This window comes from Balaenoptera borealis (assembly GCF_965194805.1).
Source record: "Balaenoptera borealis genome assembly, chromosome: 16".
NCBI classification, from domain to species: domain Eukaryota; kingdom Metazoa; phylum Chordata; class Mammalia; order Artiodactyla; family Balaenopteridae; genus Balaenoptera; species Balaenoptera borealis.
The window spans coordinates 54,190,592-54,213,102 of NC_138872.1; the positions used below are offsets into that span (position 1 = coordinate 54,190,592).

Below are 22,511 nucleotides of genomic sequence, written 5' to 3' on the forward strand. Positions count from 1 at the left end.
CACTGCCGAGGATGTGGGTTCAATCCTTGGTCGGGGAACTAAGACCCCACAAGCCGTAAGCACACCCCCCCCCCCAAAAAAAAGAAAAATGCTGGGCCAGCATCTTTACTCCAAAGGGAGACCAAACAGGGTGTCAGAGGGTGGTGATTTCCTTTGGGAAGCAGCCTGTTTTGGCCATTGGGGCTCAGTGAGGGAGAGAGAGACTGAGGTCCAGAGGGACTCAGACACACAGACACCTGCATCCGGGGGCTGCTGCCTTCGGAAGGGCAGGTGGAGGCTGAGGGGTGGGCCAGATGCTGCTTGCCAGCCTGTCTTGTCTGGTCAGTGTGGGGGAACCTTGCTGCCCTGCCCTTCAGTAGTGTCAAGAGAGAACCAGTTCAAGGCTGCTCTCAGTGGGCAACCAGTGGCCCTGGGGGGGACCAGACAGACAGGGTCTTCCATCATGGAGCAGGAGACCATGTAACCACACCCAAGCACCGATAAATGCTATGAAGTTATTCCAGCCTGGGGTCCTTGCTCAAGGTCACACTCCAGGAGGTGCTAGAGGCCTTAACATAGGGCGCTGTCAGAGCCCAGGACCAGGCCTGGCACAGGGTGGGCAGGGGTGCGGGGGTGTGGGGGAGGTGTCTGAGAAGTGACATTGGAGTTGAGATCTAGGCAGTGTGCACACGATCACCTGGAGGGCTCGTCAAGATGCAGACTCTGATTGTGCAGCTCTGGGGTGGGCCTGAGAATCTGCAGCTCCAACAAGCTCCAGGAGACGCTGGTGCTGCTGGTCCCCAGACCACGCTTTGAGTAGCTGGGCCCTAAGGCTGCACTCTCTAACCCAGTAGCTCCTAGCCAAAGGTAACAATTTAAACATAGCGATTAGAACTAAATAAAATTAAAAGTTTGGTTCCTGGTCACACTAGCCACATCTAGAATGCCCAGCAGCCCCATGTGGCCAATGGCAGCCGTGTTGGACGGCGCAGATATGGGACATCTGTTATTTGTCATAGCAGAAAGGTCTCCTGGACAGTGCTGCTCCGTAGTCTGGAGTGGGATCTGACTGGACAAATTGGGCAGGAGAAAAAGGCTTCTGGCAGCAGGTGCAGACACACAAGGCCCCGAGATGGGAGGCAGGTGTCAGAGGAGCTGAAAGGAGGCGGAGAGGGGAGGCTGGAGATAACGGGGTCCCCTCTGGGCCATGCTAGGCCCCCGGGTCAGGGAAGCCCCTGAATGGTAGGTGGAAGGCTGGGCTCTTCTTGCGGGGAAGGGGGTGCAGGGAAATGGGCTGGGCTTCGTTTCTCATCACAGCTTCACTTACTTTTCCCTCTGCACTTGCCCTCTGTGCCTGGGGCGGTTACCAGCCTTGTGGAAAGGGCCCTGGGGCCTCATTTGCACCCAGGCCTGTGTCACCACCAGAAGGCAACCTTTGTGTGCTCCCTCCCCAGGGGCTCCATGTCCAGCCTGGAATCCTGCAGCAGCCGCTTCTCCCAGCTCAGCAGCACCACCTCCTCCTCCAGCCAGTCCCACAGCAGCTCCCTGGTCTCCAGATAGTCAGGACCCAGCCCTGTGGGGCAGCCTGCTCGCCTCCCACATCCACAAGTATCCACGAGGCCTGGGACCGTGTGGGCTGCAGCCCTGGATCTGGACATAGCCAAAGTCGGGTTGGCTGGAGCCCCGTGGGCTCTTGAAGTGGTGAGAACAGAATCATCTCCGATGGGGCTTCGCGTACGAAAAGCCAAGGGGTGGGCTAACCACGTTCAGGTTTGGGGGCTCAGGGATGTCATCAGGCTCAGTGCCCCCCCCCCCGCCACCTCTGGCTCTGCTTCCCTGGGGTAGCCTCCTTTCTCAGGGGCCTTCTAAGACTATTGGGGTTCCTCCCATAGGAAGCAGGAATGTTGGGTGTTCACCATAGCATCTAAACCCGTAGCGATGCCCTGGGTCCCAAGATATGCTGGTGAGCAGTTATATGAGTTACAGGCTCCACTTTGTGGGGGAGCCGCCTACCCTGGACTTGAAATTCATTTTCCCAGCACATCACTGGGCAGGCCTAACCCTGACCACCCCTGACTTGAAGAGGGTGGGAAGGCCCAGCTTTTCTGCTGAGTTCCAGGCAGTGATAAAGCAGCTCTGGCTATCTTTATACTCTCTGGAGGTCCCTTTCTCTCCTGGGAATCTGTTTAATTGTAACTTTTTTGGTTGTAAGTCACCTCCCAGTGGCTTAAACAAAAAAGGGTGACCATTCATGGGTGCATATAACTGGCCAGTGTAGGAGGACTTGCTTCAGGTAAGGCTGGATCCAGGCTCTCAATGTGTCATCAGGACTCCCCTGTGGGGTGAGGGCTATGACTTTGCTGCAGCTGCCCTGGGGCAAATCTGACCCCCAGAACCAGCTCCAATATTGAAAGACTTTCCCCAAGTTCCTGCATGGGAGGGGTGTGGGTCTCCTTGGGGTCTGAGGACATTTCTCCTTTCATTTCCTGGGCCTGCAAAAAGGCAACAGGTCAGAGGTCACTACTGGCAGCCTGCAGTCTGATCTGGCCTGCTTTTAGTGTTTTTGTTTTTTGCCTAAACAAAAGGTTTAAAAATTGGGGCATTTCACACAGAAATCAGGATTTACAGCTTCACTTAGGCATATAGGAGTGTTGGCCAAACAGAGCCACTATTGCTGTGTAAAGACAACACAGCTGCGCCCCTGGATGGGGCCACCCCAGCCCCCACCCCTCTCTATCAACCCACCCCTAGCCCACATCACTCACTTGCATTATCTGCCTGGGAGGGACTTCAATGAAATAGCTCCACAGTCTGGGGCGAGAGACTCAGCGTTACTTTCATCTCACAGCTTTGCTTACAGTTGGGGTTGTCTCTGGCTGACACCCAGTCGCTGGACCTTGCCCAAGGGGTGAGTTCACAACCACGGGGATGTCACCTCCATGCAAGCTCGGCATGACGGGGCAAGGACCTACTTCCACGCCACCCTCAACCCCATACCTGGAGGAGAGGGAAGGAGCCATCCTCAGAGAACCCCTTCTCCCCGCAGAGAGGGAGCCTTGCCCACCCTTAAGGTTTTCAGTTCACTTCTCAGATATAGGAACAAAATCCCAAACTCTGCATCCTGCATTAAGGTGTATGTGTACATGCACGAGGGAGAGAGGGAGGAAGATTGGAGACATTCTTAAAACTAATTGCTCCCATGTCACCAGGCGTTTATCGCTGGGAGCAATCTGCGGTATTTTCAACTATCTTTAGGTGAATTTCTAGCTTGTCTCTACAAACTAGAAGCATTTTGGGGTAAGCTGCCCTGGCACTCCCCGCACACTTAGTGTCTAGGACTAGCCCCCAGTGAAGGATGGAGAAGCCTTTCCTTCACTTGAGGTTATAAGTGGCTTTTGACAAGTGGTACCTGGATCTGCTGATTCCAGAGAGGAAGGTCGGCTATCAGCCGTCCAGACTTAGCAGCAGCGATAAAGAGCCTCAGCCCTCTCTTTTTGAGAGCTTGCTCTCCTCCCTCCCTCGGGAAAGCCCCAGCTCAAACAGGTTTAAGCAACAAAGGGAATTCCCTGGCTCCTGTAACTGGGATGGCCGAGGGTGGTGCTTGCTTGCTCCAGGTATGGCTGCATCCAGGAGCCCAGTGTCCTCAGGCTCATGTGCTGATCCTTAGCCTCACCCAGGCCTCTTGGTTCTGCATCACTTTGCATGCTGGCCTGTCCTCTCCTCCACCTGCAGGGGAAGGTGGCTGCCAGCAGCCCCTAGCCTACAACCACAGGGCTCTCAATCTCTAAGCCAGAAAGAGACTCTTTCCATCTCAAATCCCAGAGAAGGCTCTGACTGGCCCTGGGCAAGTCACGTGCTCACTCTTGTGGACATACTGGCCAAGAGGCTGGGGGTCCTGTGATCGACATTCCCTCCAGAAGCCAACAGTGGAGTAGGGGAGGGCCAGTCACCCAATGGACAAAGGGAGCTGGGCCACAGGAGCAGCAGGTGACCACAGTGGCATCTGCTGTTGTTCTTCTGTGCTGGAGGTCCCTGGGGCCCATGTTGGAGCATCATCAATCAGTAGCCATTCTTCTTACCTTTGGGAGGCTTGGGGTTAAAAATCCAAGGAAGCGCTGCCAAGCTCTTGGCTTCTAAATTTCCCCAGACCCCAGGGCTGGAAGCTCCTTGGCTTGGTTTCTTTCTCCATCTTGTTCATTAACCTATTGTGGCCAGGACAGAAATGGCCCATTAGCAATAGGACCTGCCCAGGCACTGGGTTTAGGAGCCTGGGTCGTAAAATCTCGACAAAGTGGGGTTCAAGCCCCAGCCATCCTTTCACTAGCCGTGTGACCTCCAGCAGGTGACTTAACCTCTCTTTGCCTAAATATCCTTATCTGTAAAATAGGGATAGCAGTGCCTACCTCATTCAGTGGATTGTAGTAGGATGAAACAAGAGTGGCTGTGAAGTCCTCAGCCTGGCACATGGAAAGTTCTTGATAAGAGTCAGTGGTTATTCTGATTATTTAATGCTTCTCATCCAAAGACTCCAGACTTCCTGTGAGGACAGCCGTCACTGTTTTACACACTGTGCATCTGGAGAAAAGTGGGAGATTGGGATACTAGTTACCTCTGACTTTCCCTTTTTAGAAACTGCTTGTGTTCTCTGGGCACATCCACTCATCTGTAAGAGCATCATTTCAAGTGGTATTTCCCTCAGCAAGCTACAGAATGTTCCCCCCATGGGTTGAGACTTTTCCTACCCTGCGTCTGGAATTTCTCCCCCCTGTAAAATGAACTGATCACACAGTCTGTTTCAGCCAGGAAAACACGATGTTTCTTGTTCACCTGACCGTTTGCTCCAACCAGAAGCATTAAACGTTTTAGATTTGGATATACCTCTGTTGTCCACTTCCTAGAACCCTGGAGGTTTCCCTGGGTTTGTTCAAGAATTACTCAGCTGTTGTTTAAAAGACTGAAGAGCGTGTTCAACACGGGTGACAACACCCTCAAGGGGCTGCAGATTGGTTCTTGGGGGGAAGAGGGGAGCACAAAAAAATCACGTTTTTAACATATAAAGCACAAATATAGTGTATTAGTTTCCTAGGGTTGCCGTACCAAATTACCACAAAGTTGTACCTTCAAACAGTAGAAATTGATTCCCTCACAGTCCGGAGGGCAGAAGTCTGAGATGAAGGTGTTGGTAGGGTTGTGTTCCCTCCTAAGGCTTTAGGGGAGGATCCTTCCTGCCTCTTCCAGCCTCTGGAGGCTCCTGGTGTTCCTTGGCTTGTGGCCACATCACTCCAGTCTCTGCCTCTGTCTTTACCTGGCCGTCACCTCTTTGTGTCTCCTGTTATATAAGGACACCCAGTCATTGGATTTAGGGCCCATTAAATCCAGGATGATTTCATCTCAAGACCCTTAACCAATTACACTGGCAAGAATGCTGCTTCCATGTAAGGTCACATTCTGAGGTCCTGGGTGGACACGAATTCTGGGGCGACACTATTCAACCCACCACATATGCATACAGTGCATGAACAGACACACGTGCAGTTTTCAGTGTATTAAATGTGGGCCTCTAGGCCCCACTCATCACTGCCAACACCGAGTCTTGGGAGTGGGCTCCTGGATTCTACTTGCCAGGTATCCAGGTGAAGGTGAGGGCCCTGCTGTGCATCTTCCTGGGCTGCTCTGCCCTCTCCCCTGGGTTTTACCCAAGTCCCAGAGTTGCATCAGAGGACAGCCAAGTCCTGACATCAGGAGGGGGTGGGGGCCTGTCTGGGGTGGCCCCTGTCCTTCCTGCGAGCTCCCCTGGGACACGGAGTAAGGTGTCACAGGCATCATGGGATTCCCTTTTTGGCCGCAGCCGTGTAGCTTGCAGGATCTTAGCTCCCCAACCAGGGATTGAACCCGGGGCCCCAGCAGTGAAAGCGTTGAGTCCTAACCACTGGAAGGGTCCCTTGTTTTGGGGCAGGAGGCCAAGGGCTGTCGGGGGAGCAGAGGAGGTGCGGTTCCTGTGGCTGCGTTAGGCGCCCCCCATCCCCTCCCCCCCACACCCGAGAGGAAGCAATCAGCTGCTGCTTTTCCACTGGTTGCCCAGGAGCTGTTGGGCAGGGGCTCTCAGAACAGCCAGCCGCCATGGCTGTTCTGTGGCGAAGAGCTCCCTGCGGCAGGCGAGCTGGGGTCAGGTCCCACTGCTGACATCTGGGAGGCCCCTTGGGGTTTCGGTCCAGAGAGGGCAGAACACAACACACACAGCTTCCCTGTGGCCCAGAGGCTTCCTCTGGGACCAAGTCTCCCTCTGAGGCCAGGGGGCCTCTGCAAAGGAGGCGGGTCTCAGGGTGCAAGCAGCTCTTGTGGGAGTTTGGGCAGAGCCTGGAAGGAGCTGGAAAGAGCGGGAAGGAAAGGCATGGGGTGGCTCTCAAACTTCTCCCCAGCCCATTTCCCCTCCCCTCCCTTCAGCGCCCACCAAGGCACTGCTGAGAAATGCGGGTCCTCAAAAGGCACAATTTGAAACCCCTGACCTAAGAGTCCTGGAGCCAGGACACAGACCCTTCGAGAATCCAATGAAAGCTGTGGCATCACACTTGAATCCCGTTTCCATTTCAGTGCCCCTGAGCCCACCCGTTGACCCCAGGATTGGAATCTTTTTCTGGGGTCTTTCCAGATACTAAAATTAGATAAGGAGCAGCGCAGCAGCTGAGACACATGTCACCATGGCAACTGCCCAACACACATAACTCTTGGGGTTCCAAGTCAGGCCACCAGGACTTCTAGTACACATTCTGTGCCCGGGAGTCTTCCATCACTCCCATGGGGTGGGGAAAGGACACTTGCACTGCCATAACTAGTCCATATTAACCCCCGACCAGCAGTACCGATGACTTAGGCTCCTGTATATTCGTGTCACAGGTGTTCCCCGAACACCACAGGTAGGTACCAGAATCTCAGACACTATTTTGCCTCCTGCTCCATGTCCCATCTAAGCTCTGCAAATTCCCGAGTCCAAAATGTGCCCCTGCTGGGGTGGCATGTCATGAATTTCAGATTCTTGGGGTTGCAGAGACCCCAAAATCCAACACAAACTCTCTCAAGCAAAATGGGGATTTACTGGTCCATGTAATTGGGAAGTCCAAGAATGCTTCAGGTATAGCTGGATCCAGGGGATCAAACATCCCCCTTTCTTGGTTGGGTTCTTCTCCATATTGGCATCACTCTCCTCCATGTGGCCCACACCCTGGATGCTGGACAATCCTGGCAGAGTTTCTCACCCCCACTTCCAGCAGAAGTTCCAGGGTGGGCTCTGACTGGCCGATTGGGACAGATGCCTATCTCTGAATCATCCACTGAGACCACCTGGGACTTGGAGGGAGGTGACAGTGCCAGCCAAACCACAAGGATGGAGACTGGGGGAGAGGTATTACCAAAAGGCAACATGAGGGAGGCTCTCGGCTGTGGCTCTCGATGCCCTGCCCACCTTCCCTGGGCAGAGGACATTTGGATCTATGAACCTGCAACTCTCTCTCTGATGGCTACCTCTCGTGGCTGGAGCATCCCCCCGTCCCTGAGAAGGGCAGACTGGAAGTGCCAGGGAGTTAACCCCCAAGAGCAGTTCTCAACCTGATGAATGAATGTAGGCTGATAAACACCCCCGGTTCCCCGTGAGCAGGTGGCCAACTCCGAGGTGTTCTCTCCACCCCCCAAAGGTCCCAGGGGTTGAGCCTGGCCGCCCACAGTGGGAGCTGCTCACTCAGGCACCATGTACGGGCTGCCTTCCCTTCCCAGACTCACTTTTCTGTCCCACAGCAGGGCTTCCTGGGGTCGCCTCCCAAATAAACTACTTGCCCTCACATCCTAGTGTCAGGTTCTGCTCCCAGGGGACCCAGCCTAAGAAGGGAAGTTACTGAAAGAAGACAGACTGGATGCTGGGCAAAGATAGATACCAGTGGGTCTTCCCCAGTGGCCCAGTGGTTAGGACTCGGCACTTTCACTGCTGTAGCCTGGGTTCAATCCCTGGTCGGGGAACTAAGATCCTGCAAGCTGCACAGCCTGGCCAAAAAAAAAAAAAAATTTAAATAAATAAAATTTAAAAAGATAGATACCTGCTTGTGACAAATTTTTTAAAAATCCAAAGGCCACAGGGAGGGCGAATGTGGGCAGGACTCACATGGCTCAGAGTGTCCTAGGGACCCTCAGGCACGCCACAATGGACCCTCCCCGGCTACTGCTGTGCTCTCTCTGGCCTGGAGTCCACTAGGCCTGTGCCCAGCACTGTAACTCTCCAGCCAGCTGCCAGCACAGCTGAGAACAAAGATGCCCTCAGTGGACGTCAGACCCTTCAAGACAAGGGTTTCCACAGCCTGCTGCCTCAGGACCCCCGGGGGTGCTCCCTGTAGATTCCTTGACCCTCTAACTCCCGCCCCTGAGATTCTGATTCAGTGGGTCATTCTGGGGGAATACACTCAGACCCGCAGCCAGGCTTGGGAGCTGTCTTAGGAATATGCCAAATCGATTCTAAGGTGCCTGGGAACTTGTCTGAGCTCTTGAAACTATTTCCTACCCCTGAACACTGGCGGCAAAACATCAAAGCAGCCCAGGGGTTCATTAAAAGAAAGCAAAATATGGGACTTCCCTGGTAGTCCAGTGGTTAGGACTCTGCGCTGCCGCTGCAGTGGGCATGAGTTCAATCCCTGGTCAGGGAACTAAGATCCTGCATGCCACACAGCGTGGCCAAAAAATAAGTAAATAAAAGCAAAATACAAAACTAAACTTCCAGGTGGAGATGAAACCCAAGGTCCCTGGAGGAACACGTGAACTTGGTTGTTTATATTTCTGGAAGGAGGAGTAAAAACCTGTAGCATTCTCCTGGATCTTTGGACAAGTGGCGGTCAAGTTCCTGGACATGCTGTGAAAGCCACTCCCCTCCTTCCTCCAACCTGGTCACAAACTCAGGACAGGGGCTGAGTGAGAAGGGAGAACTTTTGGTGGCTTGGTGGTGGGTATTGTGGGCTGTGGGCTGATGGGTCCACTAGGTGCTTGATGAGATGTGCCCCAGGACACCGACAGATCCTGGCCTGTGGCACCTACTGTAGGACCCAAACGTCCTGTTCCCTGTAGGGAATGTCGCAGGCTGGCACGGCAGCTCTCCACACCCTGTCTCCAGGGGAGACAAAGACATACAGACCCACAGATGCATCCCTGCAGGAACCTGGAGGCTGGGAGCTGGCCTGTGACATTTCACTTCTCTGAACCGAATACTTCCTGTCTAAAGTGAAACTAGACCCATGTTACAGTAGCTCACCTGCAGTGATGGGTTCAGTCAGCCTCCTGCATTCATGTTCCTTTGCAGCTTTTCATCAAGGGGTGAAGCTTCAAGAGGCTTCACATCTCTCGCTGGATCCCCATCTCCACGTTCATCCCAAGCCTGAGCCAGCCTCCTGGAGGATGACACCACGCGGACCAGAGCTATGTCCTCAGCTGTGGCCACCCCAGACCAGGCCCCAGCTGGCCCATTAGCTGATGGCAGGCACATAAGTGAGCCCAGCTGGACTCACTGATCCTAGCCCAGATCAACAGAATCAGCCAGCTGACCTTAGAAGCACAAGAAACAATTATTTTTCATGAGAAGCAATGACTGGTTGTTTAAAGCCACCAGTTCTGGGCTCGTTTTCTGCACAGCACTAGGTAACCGCTAAGTTACAGTCCAAGATCAAGGTGCTGGCAGATTCCACTCTTGGTGAGGGCCCGCTTCCTGGCTTGTAGACGGCCATCCTCTCACCGTGTGTTCTCACAGCGTTGTCCTTTTGTGTGCACGCAGAGATGGTGCTCTCCTGTCTCCTCCTTTTTTTTTTTTTAATATTTATTTATTTATTTATTTTTGGCTGTGTTGGGTCTTTGTTTCTGTGCGAGGGCTTTCTCTAGTTGTGGCAAGCGGGGGCCACTCTTCATCGCGGTGCACGGGCCTCTCACTGTCACGGCCTCTCTTGTTGCGGAGCACCAAGCTCCAGATGCGCAGGCTCAGTAGCTGTGGCTCTCAGGCCTAGTTGCTCCGCGGCATGTGGGATCTTCCCAGACCAGGGCTCGAACCCGTGTGCCCTGCATTGGCAGGCAGATTCTCAACCACTGCGCCACCAGGGAAGCCCTCCTCCTCTTCTTCTAAGGGCACCACCCTCATGACCTCATCTAAGCCTAATTTAATTAAACCAAAGGCCCCACCTCCAAATACCATCACATTGGGAGTTAGGGCTTCAACATACAAACCTTGGGGGGACGCAAACATTCAGTCCATCACATGCCTGGATCTATTTGAGGACCTGCTGGAAACAGCAGCACCTCCCCCAACCCCCCTCCCCCCAAATCTTCTAAGCACACAGTGTGATATATATTCATGGGGCAGGGTGTCTCCAGGCACTTCCTAAAGACCCTTCGAGGCCACAAGTTACAAACTCTAATACTCGCAGGGATGCGGGTCACAGGCGAGGGAAGCCAGCTGCCGGGGCTGTTCTGAGCTGGAGCGGACAGATCCAGACCGCACCAGCCATTCTCAGCTCGGACAAGTCATTGCCTCCTTGCTGCGGCAGGAGGGCATCAGCTGGGGCTTCGAGCTCTCTCTTTCTTTTAAAGAGAAACCAGAGGACTTCCCTCGTGATGCAGGGGTTAAGAATCCGCCTGCCAATGCAGGGGACATGGGTTCAAGCCCTGGTCTGGGAAGATCTCACATGCCGCGGAGGAACTAAGCCCGTGCGTCACAACTACTGAGCCTGCGCTCCAGAGCCCGCGAGCCACAACTACTGAAGCCCGTGTGCCTAGAGCCCGTGCTCCGCAACAAGAGAAGCCACTGCAGTGAAAAGCCCGCGCACCACAACAAAGCGTAGCCCCCGCTTGCCGCAACAAGAGAAAGCCCGTGCGCAGCAACGAAGATCCAACGCTGCCAAAAATAAATAAATGAATATATTTATTAAAAAAAAGAGAAACCAGAGAACTGGAGTTAATCTCTTGACTTTTAAGCGTTGGTAACTAATTTAAATTCTACTAAAACATGGTGCGGACTAAACTTTTCTCTTTCAAAGTGTGGTCCAGACACCTGCAGCCATCACCTGGGAGCTCAGTGAGACCTGCAGACTCTCAGGCTCCAGCCCAGGCCAGAATCTGCATTTTTAGCGAGCTCTTCCAGGTGATTCGAGTACACTTTAAAGTAAGAACCCCTGGATTAAACAAAATAGATAAGGGAGCTGGACATGCCCCTGACTCAGGTTAAGCAGCCCCACCTGTCAAAATCTAGGGGGTCCCTCAATTCCACGATTCTGCATTCGGATGCCGCTCCAGGGGTCCTTTTATTGTATCAATTTATTCAAGTGGTAGAAAAACCCTCTGGGTGGCAGGACAAAGTAGAGAGCCTGTAAACATGATTTCACCCCTCTTCCCTTTAAGGAGCTGCCCGTGACAGGAAATAGAATTCTAGTTGGCAAGTTCGGTGATGAGGTCTGTGAAAAAGGGTCCCCTGATGTGGCCATAGTCTCTTCACCCCATCCGAGGGGGCTGGCTGGACCCTGCCACTTGGCCACGGTTCGGTCATCATGAGTTCCACTGGCAGCGGCCCCTGCCCCCAGAGGCCGGAGGCTCTTTGGCAGCAGCGGGGCAGGCCCTTGGGGGACAGGCCTCGTGAACAGCAGGCACAGGCAGGCGGGGAAGGAGGCAGAGTCTCTCCAGGGCGCGCTGTATTGCTAGGGCTGCATGTGCCACGGCAGGCGGCCAGGTGAGGGGCTGAGGCACAGGTGCTGTCAGAAGCCTGGCTTGGCACGTGGGTCGAGACCACCCAGATGGTCAGAGGCCTTGGAACTTACCCTGCAGAAGCCAGAGCTCATGGAAACGAGCCTCCAGAACAGGTTGTGACGGGCAGCTGGAGGCTTCAGTCCTTGAAGGGGTTACAGGTGTCACCTGCTGGCTCCTTCTCAGCAGCCGGGAGCTCCCCGTTCATCTCCTGCAGTGGGTGGTACACATAGGCCCCATCCAGGTGCCGGCTCCTCGCTGCCCTTGAGCCGAGGAATAAGCACACGTTTGCCACCGTGCTGATCAGCAGAAGGAAAACCAGGGCCAAGGTGATGGCCAGCCAGGTGGTCCTGGGGGCAAGAGAGAAACCCCGAATGGGGACACTGTTGGGCGATTCGGGCTGGGGGTGTGCTGGAGGGGCTCCCTCCCTCCCCTCACTTGGCTCCTCCTCCCAGAACAGGGGCACAGGGTCAGGGGCCTCCAGGGACCACACAGGAACTGTCGAGGAACAAACGGGCCCGGTGGGGTGGGGGGCACACTCCACGCATGTTCGGGAGCAGCGGGGACAGCTGTTATGTGGGACTAAGGCCGGTGCGGCCACATCTCCTGATATTTCAAGAGCAGCTGTGGAAAAAAAAAGACTTTTACGTGAACGTTACTGAGTTTCAGATGTTGCTAAATTAAGTGTTCATCTCAATGGGTACAGGCCACATATAATTCAGCTGGGGACCTAATCTGCCCCAGGAGGCAGCAGTTTGCATTCTGTGCTTCCGGGGATGTTGACAACAGAGGCTGGGTTCTCTCCAGAGTCCTCAAAGCACACAGAGCAGGGAGGACCCGCACCCCTTCCTCCAAGGCAGGGAGCTGGCAGGGACGGGTGGGGTCCTTCAGTGATCTTTTTTCCTTCACGCGAGTCTTTGTCTGAAGCCCTCAACGCAAAAGCAGACTGCTCGGGCAGCAGGGCCTGCAGCCGTGCCCCTCAGTACCCCATGGCTCCCCTTCCCTCACTGCAGGACCACGTGGTCTCACACCCGAGGAGCCTGAGCTTGGGGTGCAGGGCTCCCGGGAACCACTGTCCCTGCTCCGCTGCATTTCCCAGCACACTTCCAGGATTTTCCTCCAGGCCCCACCCGACTCACAGGGTCAGGACCTCCAGGAGGGATCTGGGATCTGCATTTGTGATGAGCTCCCAGGTGCTGCCTCCAGGACAAGGCCAAGGGGCTTTTCATTCACACCTACACCTGCTTCCCACTTTGAGAGGATGGGGCTGGGCAGGGCACCCAGGGGGCTATGGGACGTGAGAACCATGAGAAGAGAGGTTCTCCAAGTGGGGCTCCCAGACCAACAGCATTGGTTCTTGAACCCAGCTCTCTCTTTTAATACACTCCCCTGGAGGTCAAGTTGAAGACCCCCTGCACTAGAAAATAAAGACCCAACACGAGGGATGAACACCCCCAGGTGTCAGAGAAATGACATGAACTGCTCAGGGCCTCGTGCTTCTTGCACCGGAGGCTGAGAAAAAAGCCCACACCCTGCCCCCTAGATTCCACTGGGGTGGTGGCCAGGGTCCTTCTTGGCATCTCCCTGGACAGCACAGGTGGCTGCAAGCCTCACCTAGGACTCTCCCTGTGCTTATGTCAGAGAATTGTCATCTGGTGCCCAGTTGCCACTTCCTAGCCCTGCCCAGGCCCTGAGTGGAGGCCACGCCTCGAAGGCAGAGGGAGGGGGGATTCCTCCCACCCCTGCAGCAGCTCCCAGAAAAGCACCTACCTGGTGAAAAGGGAGAGTTCTCCTGCCCGCAGGGTGTCCTCGGGTGGCGGGAGACACTGTTTCACTGCAAGATGCCAGGGAGAGGCTGAAGGTTGGGAGAGGAGGGGTCTGCCCCATACTGTCCCCAGGGAGCCTGGGAGGGGCCGTACCTCGGGAGAGGATGCTGTTCAAGGTGCGTGACCAGGCAAGGCTGCAGTTGCCGGTCTGGGGGTCGCAGGGACACTGGTGCTCACACTTGCAAGGGCTCTGGCAGCCTGGCCCGTACCAGCCAAGGGGACACTCTGCAGGGAGGAGCCAGGAGGACAGAGGTGGAGGCCTCGGTGGCAGGGCCTCTCTCTGCACTGCCGGATGGGCCCAGGGGTGTGCTGAGCTGAGCTGATGCAGAAGCATCCCCTGGGCAGGGCTCCCTCCTGGCTGAGTCAGGGGCCCCTTCCAGCTTACCCTGCACACAGATGTCTCCAGTGAAGCCAGGGGGACAGGCGCAGGTCCCCCGAACTGGGTCACAGGTGGCTCCATTATGACACTGACACTTCTTGGCACAGTCCTCCCCGAAGGAGCCGTTGGTGCACGCTGGGATGGGGGAAGCAGGGCCTTTGCAAAATCTGGTCCTGCCCCCCAACCCCACCCCAGGCTGAGGCCAACGAGATTGCAAACGCATCTCTCTTGCCCCAAGTGGCCCTGTAGGTTCACATGTTCTTCCAACAGATAGTTCTGGAGAAGTTGGTACGTGGCAGGCCCCGAGGCTGTGGTCTCATGGAGGGCAGGCAGCCAGCAAGCCAGAAAACAGGTGTCAAAGGACAAGGGAGGACACACGCTGGCGGGATGGGACCGAGTGTGGCAGCAGCAAAGCACTGAGGAGGTGGGGTGGGGAGGCCTCTGAGGACCTGACATTGAGGCTTGGAGAGCAGGGCGTGGCTGGAGCCCCCAGGGCCTGGCAGGTCATGCTGAGGAGTTCAAATTTTTCACTCAGAGCCAAAGAAAGCCACTAAGGGTTTAAGCTATGGAGGGTTAAAACTGCGTTGAGCTGTGTCCTCCCAAAGATATGTTCTAATCTCCAGAACCTGTGAATGTGAGCTTATTTGAAAATAGCGTCTCTGCAGATGCAATTAAGTTAAGAATCTTGAAATGAGAACATCCTGCACTTAAGGTGGACCCAAGTCCAGTGGCCTGGGGTCCTTTTAAGAGGACAGAGTGGGAGACTGGAGACAGACAGGGGAGAAGGCTGTGCCTGTGAAGTCAGAGGCAGAGATGGGGGTGATGCAGCCACCAGCCCAGGAATGCATGGGGCCCCCAGAAGCTGGAAGAGGCAGGAAGGACCCTCCCCCAGACCTTTCAGTGCCAGTGCAGCCCTAATGACCCCTTGATTATGGAGTTCCGGCCTCCAGAACTGTGAGAGAATAAAGTAGTGTTTTAAGCCTGAGTTGGCGGAATCTGTCGCAGCAGCCCCAGGACACTAATACAGTGATTTACACGTGAGGCAAAAGCATGAGACAAGAGGGAGGCGACTTGCAGACCAGGGGGCAGGGATAAAGGCAGCTGAGGCTCGCAGCTGCCAGGCTCACCCTCTCCCGTGTGCCCGGGGGGCCAGGGAGGAGGCTGGCCTGGTGGCTTTTACCTTCACTGCAGTTGGACCCTGTCCATCCAGCTTCGCAGCGGCAGCCGGCTGCCAAGACAAGACCGAGAAGGTCAGGTGAGGGCCCGGGCAGGGCTGGGGCAGTGAGAGCGGGGAGCCCGGGCTGGAGCTGCCTCCCAAAGAGCCCCACTCACTCTCCGTGCAGAGCCCATGCTGGCTGCAGTTGGCGGGGCCACAGTCCAGCTCGCTGCAGGCAGCGCCCCGCCAGAAGCGCCCCGTGCACTGGCAGCGCCCCTCCACGCAAGTCCCGTGGCCGTTGCAGTCAGACGGCTGGCAGCGGGGCTCGTGCACACACACCACGGTGGACACGCGGCGAGGACAGCGCCACATGTTGTCCTGGCTGCAGAGGAAACAGGAGTGTGAAGAGAGGATGAAGTGCTGGCCACCCCAGCAACCCCTCAAACCCCCCCCACTGCAGCCCCTGAGGGCTGCCTTTCCCTGCCTCTCCTTCATTATCCCTTCTCCAGCCTTTTACAGGTTCTTCCCACCCCCAACAATCCCTTCCACCCCAGGGCCTTTGCACACGCTCTTCTATGCCCAGAAGGCTCTCCCACACCCATCTAGCCCCTCATCCTCCAGATCTCAGCTCATGCTTCACTATCCTCAGGTCTTTCCTGACCAATCACCCCCTTCCATCGGCCTGGGCAGTGTTGGTACGTTACATATACTTCCTGTAAGCAGCGAGAAGCAGGGGTCTTGGCTCCTCCTGCTCTCTGCTGAATCCCCAGAGCTGGGCACAGAGTAGGTACTCGATATTTGTTGAATGAGACAGTCGGGGACAAGCTTGGCCTTGGACCTCAACAAGGGGGCTCTCGTATGCTTACCAGTGATCGGACGGGTAACTGGCCAAGGTCCCGTTGAGCACGAAGGTGGCAGAGCCCCCTCCATCCAGGTTGATGGCATTGACCACGTTCTGTTTCAGCAGGAACTCCGCCATCTCCCACAGGTTAATGCTGCGGCACAAGACCAGTGCTACTGACCTTGCCACAGCCGTTAATGTGGCAATTCTGGGTTAATGCATCTTACTTTCCACAGTGAACAGTATCACACACCCGCTATGGCAGGCAAATTTCTAAGTGCCCCGCCAAAGGTGTCCTGTCCCAATCCCGGGAAGCTATGACTATAACAAGAGATCACTCTCCTGATCATGTTATGATACATGGCACAGCTGTCTGCAAATGGGCACACTGTCCTGGATTCTCTGGGTGGCCCCAATGGAATCACAGGAGCCCTTAAAAGCAGAGAGCTTTCTATGGCTGAGGCAGAAAAGGAAGTGAGAGAGGTTGGAAATACAAGGGGATTAGATGGATTTGACACACCTTTTGCAGCTTGAAGATGTACAAGAGGAGAGTATATACATAAGGGGAAATGTGGGCAGCCTCATGAGTGGAGAGGCCCCCAGCCAGCAATGACACAAAGACCTCAGTCCTACAACTCCAAGGAACTGTATTCTGCCAACAACCTGAATGAGCTGGGAAGAGGATTCTTCCCCAGAAGCTCCAGATAAGCACCCTGCCTGGCCAACAGCTGGATTTTGTCTATGGGGCACCCTGAACAGAGAACTCAGTTGGGCCCCCCCCCATCCACTGACTCCTGACCTACAGAGCTTTGATCTAACAAATCAGTGCTGCCTGTGCTAATTTGTTACACAGCAACAGCAGACTAGCACACTCACTTTACAGAGGAGGAAACAGCAGCTCAGAGAGGTCAAATGACTTGTCTATGGCCACAGAGCCAGCAGATGGCCAAGCTAGGACTGGAACCGAGGTCTACTCCCAGCTAACTTTGTGATAATTTCCTTTCACCCAATCAGAGCTCAGGAGAGATGAGGCCCTAAGTTGGCAAGACCGAGAGCAAGTGTGTGGAAGATGATGAGTTCTTGGAAGTGGGACAGATCTAGGGACCCTCTGCCTGTGGGAAGACAGGGAACAGATGGGTGCGAACATCCCCAGGGAACAGCTGGAGGTCAGAAGGGCAGCTGCTGGTGGGCAGAAGTTCCTCAGAGCAGGACTCAGCCCAGGCCTAGAGGCCCTGGCTCACAGCACTCACCCCCGCTGCTCCGTCTGCCCGTCCACGTGGAAGAGCACCAGCTGCCCCTCCCGGTCGTGGCCCACGGCTGTCCTGGCTGACATCACGTTCACAAATTTGCTGAAGGAACCTGAAGGAGAGGCAGCCTGGCTGATCACCTGGCCCTTCGGGAGGCCTACTAAGCTCTGCCTGCCACTTCCTGCCAGTCCCTCTCCACAGAGACACCACTCTCCACCTCCAGGTCTATGCATGCAACATCTCCCTTCCCGTGCCCCGCCCCAGTCAGTCTCCACAGAGTAGCCAAAGGGCTGTTCTTCAATGTAAATCAAGATCAAACTCCAGGCGAGAACGCTCCAACGGCCTCCACTGTCCTTAGAACAAAATCCAAATGCCTTACCAAGGCCTGGCATGACCTCCTTAGCCTGCTTCTTCTACCTCATCTCCTGGGGGCCCACCCCTCTGAACACCCTGCAGCCACTTTCTACTTCTGGCTGGACTGCACTTCTCCCCAGCTCTTCCCATGGCTTGTGCCTTCTGATCTAAGTCACCTCCTCCATGAGGCCTTCCCTGACTGCACAGTCTAAAACAGCCCATTTCCACATCAGGGCCATGGGGAACCTTCCCCGTCCCAGTATTCCATATCCCAGTGGTTCTCAAAATCGAACGTCAATCAGAATCACACAGGGGGCTCCTTAGAACACACACTCTTGGGCCTCACCCCCAGGGATTCTGATTCTGTAGTGTTGAGGCACAGGGGTAGGGGCTGAAGTTTTGCATTTATAACAGGCTCCTCGGTGATGCTGATGCTGCTGGGCCACAGACATTTTAGGAACACTTCTCTATTCTCTTGTCCATAGCTCCTTTCCTCCAACTTTTTTTTCTTAGTACTTACCACTTCTTTTCAGTATATTTATATCTATTTCCTTTCTTATATATTCCACAAAGCAGGGATCTTATCTGCTTTAATCCCCACTGATCCCCAATACCTAGAATAGTACTTGTTGAAAGACTTCCCCCACCACCCCACCGGTCCTGGTTTTCAAGAGGCTTGTTGCCAACACCCCCACTCATCACCCACATCTCATCATACTCACTGCCCCTCCCCCACCTGTCTCCTGTGTCTCATCGCACTCAGCCGCCTGACTCTCGTTAATGTAGATGCTTCCATTGCGAATCAGCCACACGACCCCGCTCAGCAGCTGCACAAATGGATTCTCAGTGTCCAGCACCTCCTCTTCAGACAGGTACCTGGACACAGGGAAGGCATGAGATTCAGTCAAAAGCAGTGGCAGCTGCAGGTAGTGCCCTCCCCCCCCACTACCCCCGCCCGCCCCACCGCCTGGCTACTTGATTCCTCCTCACGCCCAGGAACCTGCCTGGTCCTGGAAGCAATCTTTGCAAACAGTCCGCGCATCCCAATCTCCACTTCATTTAACAGAAACAACCATCCCCAACAGATCACAAGTCCACCTATGGCCCTCAATCTCTCAGGCCGTCACCCCAGCCAAACTACCATCTGATACCTGCGACAGCCTCTTAATTGGCCTCCTTGCTTCTACTACGGCCCAACCAGCCTAGTATCCAGCAGGGTCAGAGCAAGCTTTTAAATGACCAAATTCAAAATAAATAAATGACCAAAGTCGGTCCTGTCCTCCTCTGACATTTTGCTCCTTCCTTCAGTCCCTCACACACACCAAGCCCCTCTGCACCTCTGAGCCTTAGTGCTTGCTGTTTCTTCTGACTGCAATGCTCTTCCTCCAGTTCTGACTCTGGCTGACTTGTGATTAATTTTCATGTCTCAACTCAAAGGTCACCTCCTCAAACAAGTCTTTCCTGATCACCTTCCCGAAACTCAACACTCTATTTACAATCTGTTCAATCTGTTCATTACTTCACTGCACATACATAATTTGAATTAACTTAATTATCTTCCTGGGTTTTGTTTATTTTTCCTAGTAATGGGGGGGGGGTGTCCTTTTTTGAAGGCCAAAGACTGTGCTTTTTCACAGCTATATCCCCAGTACGCAGCACATTGACCGACACAAAGCAAGCGCTACACGATACTGGAAAATGAATAAACTCTACAAGGAAGGCATTACTTTCCCCATCCTGAAGATGAGAAAACGGAGGCTCAGTTTGGTTAGGGGACTTGAACACGGCGGCACGGCTACACCTCAACTCTCAGGCCCTCTGCTCTAGAATCTAGGGCCTAGACAGTCACGGGACTCCCTGCCGCCTCACCCGGTGACCAGGGTCCCGTCGCGGCGGATCCCGAACTGCGCGTTCTGCAGCCCCCCGGCGCTGCTCACCCGCCGCCCGTCGCTCACAACGTTCCCCAGGCACTCGCCCGTGTCCATGCGGAAGAAGCCGCCATTCTGGGCGACGCTGCAGCCGGCCGCCCGCGCCGTCTCCTCCACCGTGGCGCGGCGCCTTGAAGCGCAGCCGCCGGGCTCGCCGGCCTCCAGCACCGAGAAGGTGCGCAGGGGCTCGGCGGCCCGCGTCAGGTGGCCGGCCACCGCGCGGTCTGCGAAGTGCGAGACGAAGATGCGTACGGCGGGACCGCGGGCGCCGGGGTTTGAGGGGGACGGCGGCCAGCTCTCGTGCTCGCGGCTGCCGGCGCGCACCCTTGTGCAGTCCCGGGCAGAGCGCGCCCGCGGGCGGGAGTAAGGCAGCAGCAAGTCATCGTCGCGGGAGGCCCTGCTGGGATGGGGCAGACGTGAGCTCGCAGTGCTGTGCCCGGGTCTGGGGCAACCCCCCCAACGAGGCTTGCCCCCGGCAGCTGTACTCACCCCGAGCCGAGGTCGCCGGACGCCTCACCGAGGAAGCCGCGCAGTGAAATGAAGACGAGAAGGCAGCGACCCATGGAGGCCGCCATATTGGACTCGAGCCTCCGGTCATGTGGGCCCACCCCACATGACTCAGGACTTCTGGTGGCAGCTTTTAGCTCTGAGTTGCTTATACTTTTTTGGAAATCCCGAGATCGCTTCCTGTAATTTACTATGTTATTTTAGAAGGGGCGGGCGCTGGGGTGGCGGGAAGTTTTTACGTTGATGTAATTTGAAGTCTATGGAAAGTTAAAAAAAGTAGTATAAAGAATTCTCGTATACTTTTTATTTATCTTTACCAATTGTTAACGTTTGCGCTTTATTCATAGACTTTTTTTTTTTTTGGAACCATTTGCAACCAAGCTATGGACATCGTGAGCCTTCACCTAAACACTTCTTGTATCCTCTACAGAATATTTTCTTACATAAGCACAGGTCAAGTAAAATTAGGACATTTAACATTGATAGAGTTCTATTAACTAAACCACAGGTCACGTTCAAATGTTGACAGTTGTCCACATAGCGTCCTTTGTAGCTCGCCCAAGGCAGTGTCCAGGGTTAGGTGGCCTTTTGGTGCCACTGTAATGCATGGGTCACCCAGGCGCCGGCACAAGTCTAGTTGTCCTTCAGTGCCAAGAGTACTCAGAGCCAGGCCAGCCCCTTTCTTTCCACAGTGAGCACCGTTAGTGCTTGAACTCAGGTCTTTCTTTGAGCCACTGCTGATAACAAGCAGGACCCTGTGGGGCTCCTGGGCACGACAACCTTTCTGTGTCCCCTATTTCTTGACTACAGGAAATAGGTTTCATTCAGCCTCCTTGACCTTCCCTGAGTTCCAAAGGGCAGGTTCAAACATTTGCTAATCAGGGAAGGGAGGGGATGCGGAGATAAGGGAGGAGCAGTCAAGAAACAATAGTGCAGCCTCGGGGCAGAGTCCTGGTTCCTCCTCAAGGGACACACATAATATCTTTGAGCTGTTTTGCAGATACTGAAACCCCCACCAGGTGGGAGAAGTTAACAGTATGCTGCCCACCAGCATGTAGACTCCAGACCGGTTAGAACCAGAAGGTTGATGTTGCTGACTCCCACTTACCTCACCACCAACCAGTCAGAAGAATGTCCACGAGCTGATCACACCGTCTTTGAACCATTACTATAAAACTCCTCACTACACCCTCCAGGTTGGGACACACAGTTTTGAGGGCATTAGCCTGCTGGGGCTCCCTTTCCCTGGTAAAGCAATAAGGCTATTCTTTCCTACTTCACTCAAAACTCTGTCTCCGAGATTTAATTCAGTGTCAGGGTACAGAGGCTGGATTCGGCTTCAGTGCCCCTTAGAGCCAGTCAGGGTCAGTATACTGGGTTGGATAGTGTCTCCCCAAATTTACATCCTTCCCAGAGCCTTAGAATGTGATCTTATTTGGAAATAGGATCTTTGCAGGTGTGATTAGTTAAGATGAGGTCAAACTAGGGTAGGGTGGGCCATAAGTTCAATCTGACTGGTGTCCTTAGAAGAAGAGAAGAGACAGAGAGAGACACACACAGAGGGAAGAAGACCACGTGAGGACAGAGGCAGAGCCTGGAGTGATGCAGCTACAAACCAAGCGATGCCCAAGATTGCTGGCAACCACCAGAAGCTAGAAGAGAGGCACAGAAAATATTCTTCCCTCCAGGCTTCAGAGACAGAGCAGAGCCCTGCTGACACCTTAATTTCGGAACTAATACTGTCAGAGACCTCAAATGGGCTCCCACCACTGGCTCTGGGGCCTTGGGGGAACCACAATTAGTTCACTTTAGTGAATCACATTCAAAGTGACTGATCCTCTGGGAGTTAAATGACCTGGCCTGATGCAAATGTATTGATGTGGAGTGAATGTCTTGCTGATCTTTATATCCAGGTGCCAAAAATCATCAGCAAACAAGCCAAAGTCTGCCACCAACTTCCCTGCCCCTGGAAGTCCTCTGTTCTCAGTCAACTAGGAGTTGCAGTTGGCAGGCAGTCTATGGCAAGTTCTGACCTTTATTCTTCTCCCTACTTACATGTTTTTCACTCCTTTGCCCAGTTGTTGTAAGTGTAAGAGGGAGAACAAATCTGACTCCACATTAGATCTGTTTCTTTAACTTTTGTATTCTATTGCTTTTGCTACAAGTTAAGAATGTTGCCTATAGCCTGAAATATACAGGATAGCCCATTCTCAAGCCTCTGACCTTTAAAGGTATAACACTTTTCCATTCATATAGAGATAAAAAGTTGCAGAACAGAGGATAACATTTATCCTGTTGGAGGTTTACATGAACATTGTAACCTGACCTTTGTGGGCAGCTGCAAGAACAAAGGATTCTGGCACCAAGAAGTCTGCAACAACCAACAACACCCCTTTCCCTTTTTAGTATAAAAGAAGCCTGAATTCTAATTTGGGTAAGATGGGTCTTCGGGACACTAAGTAATAGGGAAGAACCTTTTGTATTCTATTACAAGTTAACCACTAAAGGCATGTTGCCTATAAGCTTAAATTATACATAATAGC

The 22,511-nt window shown here is 54.1% G+C and overlaps 2 protein-coding genes across 8 annotated transcripts in view; one reads left to right on the forward strand and one right to left on the reverse strand.

The window, feature by feature from the left end:
- SEC14L5 (SEC14 like lipid binding 5) overlaps nt 1–4,852 on the forward strand; it is a gene marked incomplete at its 3' end in the record, with an annotated part of 41,515 nt that extends 36,663 nt beyond the window's left edge. Inside the window, exons 15-16 of one of the 2 annotated variants that reach the window (XR_014236072.1) lie at nt 1,434–1,680; nt 4,609–4,852. Coding sequence is in view for 1 of the 2 variants with exons in the window: in XM_082362241.1 (XP_082218367.1) it covers nt 1,434–1,539 (106 nt within the window). Of the gene's footprint in view, nt 1–1,433 lie in introns of both variants that reach the window. The other variant, XM_082362241.1, reaches the window with a different exon arrangement.
- Nucleotides 2,799–21,019, reverse strand: NAGPA (N-acetylglucosamine-1-phosphodiester alpha-N-acetylglucosaminidase). 6 transcript variants are annotated; one of them, XM_082362299.1, is made up of 15 exons: nt 19,951–21,017; nt 19,403–19,861; nt 18,270–18,409; nt 17,183–17,291; nt 15,958–16,086; nt 15,268–15,473; nt 15,116–15,163; nt 13,942–14,070; nt 13,650–13,781; nt 13,501–13,564; nt 11,805–12,080; nt 9,263–9,398; nt 5,098–5,308; nt 4,383–4,554; nt 2,805–4,181 (listed from the first exon to the last, which is right to left on the reverse strand). In XM_082362299.1, exons 1-11 carry the CDS (start codon nt 20,034–20,036, stop codon nt 11,870–11,872), a joined length of 1,713 nt encoding a protein of 570 aa, XP_082218425.1. In that variant the 5' UTR covers nt 20,037–21,017; the 3' UTR covers nt 2,805–4,181; nt 4,383–4,554; nt 5,098–5,308; nt 9,263–9,398; nt 11,805–11,869. The 6 variants fall into 6 exon arrangements, with proteins under 6 accessions (XP_082218428.1, XP_082218425.1, XP_082218426.1 ...); XM_082362300.1 differs by adding an exon at nt 7,905–8,010 and having other exon boundaries at nt 2,805–4,554; XM_082362302.1 differs by having other exon boundaries at nt 2,799–4,554; nt 11,805–11,993; nt 19,951–21,019.
- Nucleotides 21,020–22,511: the final 1,492 nt, after the last annotated feature.